This window comes from Tarenaya hassleriana, unplaced genomic scaffold (assembly GCF_000463585.1).
Source record: "Tarenaya hassleriana unplaced genomic scaffold, ASM46358v1 Cleome13, whole genome shotgun sequence".
Lineage (NCBI taxonomy): Eukaryota > Viridiplantae > Streptophyta > Magnoliopsida > Brassicales > Cleomaceae > Tarenaya > Tarenaya hassleriana.
In genome coordinates this window covers 2,216,179-2,225,183 of record NW_010963495.1, presented here as the reverse complement: position 1 = coordinate 2,225,183, position 9,005 = coordinate 2,216,179, and the positions used below count along the sequence as shown (strand labels likewise).

At 39.1% G+C, this 9,005-nt stretch overlaps 1 protein-coding gene and 1 long non-coding RNA gene across 3 annotated transcripts; both read left to right on the top strand.

The window, feature by feature from the left end:
* Nucleotides 1-3,507: 3,507 nt before the first annotated feature.
* Nucleotides 3,508-5,393, top strand: LOC104807607 (cytochrome P450 81D11-like). The gene is made up of 3 exons (XM_010532968.2): nt 3,508-4,074; nt 4,154-4,537; nt 4,618-5,393. The coding sequence occupies exons 1-3, from the start codon at nt 3,574-3,576 to the stop codon at nt 5,230-5,232; spliced, it is 1,500 nt and encodes a 499-aa protein (XP_010531270.1). The 5' UTR covers nt 3,508-3,573; the 3' UTR covers nt 5,233-5,393.
* A 747-nt stretch (nt 5,394-6,140) lies between these two features.
* Nucleotides 6,141-8,317, top strand: LOC104807606. 2 transcript variants are annotated; one of them, XR_770829.1, is made up of 4 exons: nt 6,141-6,270; nt 6,556-6,813; nt 6,915-7,048; nt 8,182-8,317. It is a non-coding gene; the product is annotated as an uncharacterized LOC104807606 (long non-coding RNA). The 2 variants fall into 2 exon arrangements; XR_770828.2 differs by lacking the exon at nt 8,182-8,317 and having other exon boundaries at nt 6,915-7,188.
* Nucleotides 8,318-9,005: the final 688 nt, after the last annotated feature.

The following is a 9,005-nucleotide window of genomic DNA, read 5'->3' as shown; positions in this document are numbered from 1 at the left end:
GGGGGGGGGGGGTTACTTTTTATTATTTTAAAAGCAGCAAGTGATTTTACTAGAGGAAGACCACAAAGCAGTCTTAGAATATCCAAATATCAATTTTTAACAAAAAAAATATCCAAATATCAACAGTGTGTGAGAAACGAATATGTATATATAGATTATGTAACAATATTATCTTTGGTCCAACACCGACTCTTGGCTAAATAGTATATTATATATGATAAAACGCGGTCCATTTGATATTTCCTCGCGCGTTCTTAATTATAAATAAATGTAGCTACGGTTTTTGTGTGTGTATATGTATATGTATATATCTGTATCATCCTCGCTATCTTATGGTACAAATTCACTTTTGAAACAATTCGTAATTAAATATTTACGTGTTTAAAATACAAAAACATAAAGCTAATGCATATTTTTCATTTCTCACAGTCTATTTAAACCAAACCGTTAAATGGCATTAAAATTTAAATTAGATAAACGGTCAATTTATGGGCTGTGTGTTATCTTCGTCCCCGGAATACGATCCTCCACTAATACCCATTAAATATTATTTTAAAAAAATTATGTAAAATATAATATGCAATATCTATCACACGATACGTGCTTGTTCGAGAAATGATAATCGATGCTGCAACCAATTCGAATTTTTTTTTGCTGTTGTCATGTCAAGAAATAAAAAAAAAAAGAATAATCACATTGGCATCTGTGTATTTGTGGACATTATTTTCCAATTTCGTGGAATTTATTTTTTTATTTTTAAATTCTTTTCTTTTACGGTTCACACATTGAAAAGATCCATTCTCGCTTCATGTTGTCCCTGTTGAGACTGATTCGTTCGAGATAACGAGTCAACGATGTGCAAGCTCTATTATTTATAGAACATTGGCTTCGGACATATTCGTTTCAATCTTTTGAAATTTAACCTAATTTATCGGCCACATATGACAAAGCTCATCGCATTTTCTTGTATTTAAATGATTACAAAAAAGAAATCTTGAATACTATCAAATAACTTGGCAATCATTGGTATATACGCGTGTTTATATATATATGATTTGTTCAAAGTCTTTCGTTTGAATAGCTAATGATGTAATATCGAATTGATATACCGAAGTCTTGTGATCAAAATGATGACGGACTCCACAGATTTTACAAAGGCCCTTGTATTTCGTAATTGCGGCAACTACACTCGTTGACTTTATCTTGAGATATGTCGTTTTGTTTTGTACATCTTCTTCCTGGATCTAATTCCAACTGCATTTCAGACATGACTCCATGCATATATACACCTGTTATTTGATTTGGGCCTGGACTGCCCAAATGTCATAACCTTATCTGCTAGATTATTTGGGCCAGGCTGTCCCTTTGTTAGCCCATTAGTTTTTCTATATCCATATACAACTTCCTAACCGGACCGGTAATTAATCTACGATCTAATTGGTATATTAATATCTGATTTCCCCTCTTTTTCTTTTTCTTTTTTGCCCCATCATGAGACTATTGGGACTTTTGGACTTATTTTTGTTAGACCACGAGATAATTCTGAACCCACTTTAATTATGAGTTGATACCTTTAAACTTTGTATATTCAAGATTAATCTCCACTTATCACTAGATCAATGCATTAAGCGGTAAAAATTTGACCGGAATGATAATTCTATTCTCAAGATAGGATTCGAACCCATGACCACTTATCCCAATCTTTTAGGACTTTTAGACCTTTTAAAACTTAACTCACAAAGATTTTACAAAATTACAATATATATATATATATATATGTATATATATGTATATATATGAAAGAGAGATCCAAGAAAGTAATGGCAGTGGATATGGTGAAAGTTAGACATGGAACCAGAGAGAGCTGGTCGGTTCGGGCAGTAAGATCTGACGTCATCTGTCTATAAAGACAAACCTAAATGTCGGCCCAAACTGAAAGTATATCCCTTTGCTACTGAATGCGGATGGATAAGCCGATCTCAGTCGTGCTTTAACATAAAAAGACAATACACACTGAACTATATATGCATTATACTATATATTATATGTATATATTAATACATGTCTTGATGGCCACTCCTCGTTACGTAAAGGGTTTGAACTTCATTGCCTACGCAACTGAAAGGACACTTGCATGTCACTAAAAATTAACAATCGAGAAGATCAAATGGCTTAATTTCATTATTATAGCAAAGATACCCTTTTAATAGTTTCACCTAATTCAATTATTTTCATCCTTTAAACTTCGAAATCTTTATCAAACGAATTTGAATCCAAAACCCTTCTTACTATATCCACTTTATAAATTCTGTCTTGCTCTCTCTCACACACACGCAACTATATATATATCTCTATATCTATATATATACACATAACAAATTCACAATTATTTTTAACAGAAAATATTCTAATATTATAATAACACACACACCTTTTTGTCTTTTTAATTTCCGTGTTGAGTGCTGGTCTCTGTATCCGATAGAATTAAAAGGAAGATGGAGTCATAAATTACAATGACATATGCAAGGACGTAAGACACCAAAAGCGACGTTCCTCCAGTGACGTCATAAAAAAACGTGCATATCTTTGGCTGTCTTGTCGAAGGCACGAAAGTTATGTCGGTGTAGACTCTGGAGCTCAGATGTTAAATCGAATCTATCATGTTTAACCTAAAAATAACCGACATTCTTTAATTAAAAAAAATCATCCAAAATCTGTGTTAGCATTTGAAATTATTTTGGCTGAAATTTTTTAAGAATAAGTCGATAGTCTTTTTTTTTTTTTGTCAATTTTGGTGGGTTGTGTCACGAGAGAGACATCACCAAAGATAGAAAGTATTGTGTTATCAAAAGCTTAGTCTGCAAAAGCGTATCTATAAATCTTGTATATATTTTTAAAAATGACGGAGGATTAATATAATTTAAAAGTTTAATTTTTTAAAATAAAAATATAGTTAACAAATTTATATCATATTTTCATAATTCTATTTAACAAATAAAAATATTTTCATAATTCCTGATATTTATAACGGCGAAGAAGAGGAGGAGCTTTTGCACTATGATAATTACGTACGCGATCTAATAATACGTATCATAATGTTCTATTATAATTTGTATGAATATGATGGTTAGTTGAACGGTCCAAATTAAGTTGGTATATGTTTTTCACTCAACCAAAAGGTTTAGAACATGTAATCAATTACCATTTCATTAGTCCATCAAAATTCAGTCAATAAGGCTTTATATTTTTTTTTATTTTTAAAAAATGAAATACCCCTTTGGCAAGGCTTTATATTAAAAAGGAAAAAGGAAATCCCCGGACGCATTTATTTAATTGCGTCAAGGCATTTTGCATGCGAGATTGTGTTTCTAATCTCGTGAAGACACACGTTGCTGTCCAAATGCCGAGACAAAGAAAATCCAAGAATTGAAATGACCGCATCGCTTTCGTCATCTGTCTTCACGAGTATTCTCTATCAAACAATATAAAAAGGGCAACGACCCATGTCCACTGATTTCATCCCAAAGAAGATACACACATTCTCTCTGACAACATCAATCTCCGTAGAGAATAATGGAAGCTCAGTCACTGATCCTCTCTCTCCTTATCCTCTTCCTCTCTCTCGTGACCGTCTTCTTTCCGAGGAGGAGGCCGAAGCTGAATCTCCCGCCGTCTCCGGCCAAATCTCTGCCGGTGATCGGACACCTCCACCTCCTGAAGCTGCCGCTCCACCGCACTTTCCTCCGCCTATCGGAATCCCTCGGCGGAGCTCCGGTGTTCTCCCTCCGCCTCGGCAACCGCCTCGTCTACGTCGTCTCGTCCCATTCCGTTGCCGAGGAATGCTTCACCAAGAACGACGTCGTTCTAGCGAACCGGCCGGAGCTCATCCTCGGGAAACACGTCGGCTACAACTCCACCACCATGGTCGGTGCTGCTTACGGAGACCACTGGCGAAACCTCCGCCGCATCGGCGCCGTCGAGATTTTCTCTTCTCACCGGATCAATGGCTTCTTGTCCATCCGTCGGGACGAGATCCGTCGCCTCATAATGCGCCTCTCCCACAACTCTTTACACGTACGTTCGCCTTCTTCTCATCTTCTTTTACACGTACCTCACATATATAACCCTAAAAAAATTATAATTCGTAAAACAGGGATTCACGAAGGTGGAGATGAAATCGTTGCTGGGGGATTTGACGTTCAACAACGTCATCAGAATGGTGGCCGGAAAGAGATACTACGGCGACGGAGTGGAGGACGACAAGGAGGCCAAGCGCGTCAGAATTCTTCTCTCCGACGTCATCGCCAGCGGCGGAGCAGGTAACGCCGCCGACTATTTCCCCGTCCTCCGTTGGGTCACCGATTACGAGACACGTGTCAAGAAGCTGGCGGGAAGGGTCGACGAGTTCTTGCAGGGATTGATCCACGAAAAACGGGTCCAGAAGGAGAAGGGTGACACTGTGATCGATCACTTGCTCGCTCTTCAACAATCCCAACCTGATTATTACACCGACCAAATCATCAAAGGGATTATGCTCGTAAGTACAATTTTTTTTTTTGTTTTGTTTGTTTCATGGTAAAATGCAAATTATTGATGAACTCCATGTATTAACGACAGGTACTGATACTAGCGGGGACCGACACGTCAGCAGTTACGTTAGAGTGGGCGTTGACGAATCTATTGAACCATCCGGAGAAGCTGAAGAAGGCGAGAAACGAAATCGACAATAAAGTCGGTTTAGACCGGTTAATAGACGAACCGGACATCTCTGATCTTCCGTATCTACAGAGCATCGTGTCCGAAACATTACGTCTTTACCCAGCAGCTCCCATGCTGCTTCCACACATGGCGTCCGAGGATTGCACGGTCGCCGGCTACGACATGCCACGGGGCACGATCTTGTTGGTAAATGCATGGGCCATACACAGAGATCCCAAGTTGTGGGAAGCCCCTGCTGGTTTCGAACCGGAGAGGTTCGAGAAGGGAAAGGAGACTCAGAAGCTGATGCCATTCGGGCTAGGACGGAGGGCTTGCCCTGGAGCCGGGCTGGCTCAGAGGCTCGTGGCCTTGGCTTTGGGGTCTCTGATTCAGTGTTTCGAGTGGGAGAGGATTGGCGACGAAGAGGTGGAGATGGTGGAAGGCAAAGGGACCACCATGCCGAAAGCGACTCCGTTGCAGGCCATGTGCAAGTCACGTGCCGTCGTATGGAAGCTTCTAGATGGTAGTGTTTGATGATGTTGATGTGGGATGTGAAGTAGTGGTGTGTAATGAATGGGTGATATGATTAGGTAATAAGGAGTCAAGCCTTGAGCCTTTTTCGTTATGAGTTGTTGCATAATGTAATGTTTGTTTACGATAACGTCATTTCCCTTTCTAATTTAAATTTGACGAAACTTATTACCCCCTCCTTTACCTTATAAATACTCACCGAGATTTGCTCTTAAAAGAGTTGCGGGATTTCTTCTCGCTCTGGAAGTGGAACACTTGTTTCATCTCCTCTGTTTCTTGGCGGGGGCGCTCCCTTTCCTCTCCTATAACCAACTTCTACCATCGCTATTCCCTTCTCGCTCTTATTCTTATCTTTCCCCTGAAAGATGATATCAAACCAAACCAACTCACCCCGGTTATGATGTATCATATCCTTGAGATACATGATAGAACCCGAAGATTTTATCGTCGTAAGTCCGCACTTAAGGAGTCCGGAGATCCTGTACATGAGTTCGAGATACGTACACCTCCACGTACACCTCCAAGTGCGGACTTACCACCAAACTCTCTGTGTTGACTCAGAGTTTTCCTTTCTCCTTGGGCCTCTTCTTGCGTATGTCTTGTGAATTGGTGGTCTAACAATACATAATACTCAAGCCACCATATCCACGTGACGCGATACGTATTCCTGATTTTCCTGATTTTAGTAATGGAGGAAAAAAGAAAAGATTATGGGACTGAGAATGAAAGCACAAAACGAGATCGAGTACGAGATAAGACGAGATGAAAAATCCGATCCGCGTGTTCAAGACGGGTTTTAAAATAAAAAGGACGGATATCCGGGCAAACTTACAAAGACCAAAATACCCCTGCATTAAAAATATATACAAAAATAACTTTAACTTCACTTTCTACCCTACCCAACCCTAATATTTCACGTCCATTTTTTTTCTTATCCCCTTTGTGCCGCTCTCTTGTGTTTTTCTTTCTCTCTTGATTTTACTACGCTTTCTTTTGAATCCCTTTATTTTTGAGCTTGTCCATCTTGTTTCCATCAAAAAGGTAAGGATATATGTTTTTTTGTTCTTCCACCATTAAGGATTTTTTATTTGTAATTTTTTCTATTGATTTTAGTTAGATAGTATTGGTTGTCTTTTCTTCTTCAAATTTTTATGATGGTTTTACTTATTGAAATTTTGTGTTGATTTTACTTCTTCATATCTCTTTCTGAATTTTTTAGAATAGTTTATGAAAAAGATTTGTGGATTTCGTTTTATTTGAATGAGCCTTGTATCCAAGTTCATATTGTTTTTTTTTTAATAATTTGTGAGCAAAATACATATTCAGGTTATAATTTTGGCGTGGAAACAAAAAAACTGACAGATCCGGATATTCGAGTTCAGACCGGATATCCAGATATCTGACTTACGCGAGAACGAGATCGAGATAGTCTTTTAACAGAACCCGTGGATACGAAGCCCGAAGCCGGATACCCTGAAACTCGCGGATGTCCGCCCGTGCCCACCCCTACGTGCAATATATGACAAAGCCCTAATGAATTTGGAAGAAAAAATTGCCCAAAAGGAAGAATTAAATAGTCGATGGGTTTGAGACGTTTGACTAATACCTCTCTTCTTGAAGAACGACAGAAACTTGATCTTCCATTTGCTCGATTATCTGATACCACTTAGTGATTGATTGCTCAGGTATGACTCAACCTTTTTGCCTGATAGCCGAAGAAACGAATTCAGATAAAATGCCAAAACCAGCAGGAGAAGAAGATTGGGGGAAGATGGACCTGGAAATGTTTCAGGATCACTCACTATGACTTTCAAAAGAGGTCGGTCACTGTCAGTCACAAATGTAACCGCAGATCCTTCCCTTCCAGCCTTAGCTGTTCTACCTACCCGGTGAACATCGCTACAAGATAGACACGAAAATTAGTCCTCACAAAAGTTAAAATTTGACAATATTAGATAATTTGATATAATTTCAGTTAAAGACATGAAGGATTTGTACAAATTTGCAAATTAGGAGAGACAACATACATACATACCTTCACTGAAAGCCCTCTTACAATCAACCCGCATTTGATATCCATAAACTGATAAAGTTTCTGAATCATACTGTGTATCTTCCTACAACACGGTAAGAAATAAAACGGACTACATTGTTAGTAATACCATAATACTTGACAATAATACTAAGAAGAGAATCACCAGCAACATATAAAACCAAACCAAAAGGATTCAAACTACTGGCATTTGTACAAAGATGAAGTGTAGAACATGGAAACAAGTGTACTTACTGGACGGCCAATTCCCTAGTAGGGGTAAGAGTAAGAACTCTCGTTGTGGCAACCCTTTTAGGACAAAATACTAGCCTTTTTAGAGTAGGTAGTGCAAACGCAGCAGTCTAAAAGCCAAGAGAAGCTCAAGTCATATGGTGAACCAAGGAAAGATATTTGAAGAAACTTATATAATAATAGTACCGACAAATTAATCACAGCATACCTTCCCTGATCCAGTGATGGCGCTCGCACAAATATCACGCCCAGTAAGTTCCAAAGGTATGCATGCTGCCTATGAATGCAACACTATCGATACAAATCAAAACGCGAAAGAGATAAAAGCAAAATTCATACGGGAAGAAAACGGACCTGAATGGGGGTAGGTTTATCATACCCCAGAGCTTCACTAGCTCGAAGTATTGGGCGGGAGAGATTCAGCTCCATAAAAGAATTTGCATGATAAGAAACTCCTTCTACAGGAGCGAAGAATGGCTCGGCACTAACATCTTCTCTGTTCAGCTGACCTGTTTCGTCGTCCTCAGATTATCATTCTTCCTGCTCGATGAAAACCCAAATCACCATTCAATATCTTGAAACTCAAACTATAGTGAATTCTAGCCACAGAATCAGATGCACTTGTTTATCGGGCTCAGAATCTGAGGCGATGTCTTCGTTGTCCGCAGGGAATGGAAGTGAAAGTTGCTGGCAAACTTTAGAGATCTTGCCGTCGACGGAAGTGGCGTGGCGACATGCGTATTCTTCCCCACAGAGCTCGAATAAGTTGCAAAGTCCCACGGAGATTGCTTGTCACAAATTCGTTTAGTGGTACGCTTCTCTTTGTCATCATTGTCGCAATCCTCTACTTCGCCAGCATCAACTTGACAATGAAGCTCTTCTAATTCAGATTCTTCATCTTGACTTTCTTCACGCTCCTCATCATGCTTCGAACAGGAAGCTGAGGCTGGGCCTGGGTGGGTACCGGTAATTTTTAGGGTACCCACACTCGATCTCGGACTCATCACGTTTCAGAAGACTCGCACTCGATCTCGCAAGACTCATGTACCCGAAGCTTGGATACCCACAGCAAAGAGCCGGGTCCCCGCGGGATCTGAACCCATTTTGGGCAAATCCAAAAACTGAACCTGTAACTTATATAATCGAATTTCATAAACGAAAAATCATGTCAAAATCATACAAATTTGATCCAATGTCATCCAAACATATAAATTTGGACCTGAATTTTCACAAAACCACATAATCAGTCCTTATAATCATACAAATCCAGATCTGATCCGAGTATCAAAATAAGTTCAAAAACCATAAGAAGACACACACATATACGTTGCTGAAGCTGAAGACGCACATACGAAGCTGTAGACATCACAAACCTAGACATCACAAACCTGAATGTTTTCATATGAGCCACCAAGATGTCTCGCACCAAAGATTAACACGCACCTACAACACAATTTCAACATGATCAATGTATTAGCTCTTTAGTAAGTTC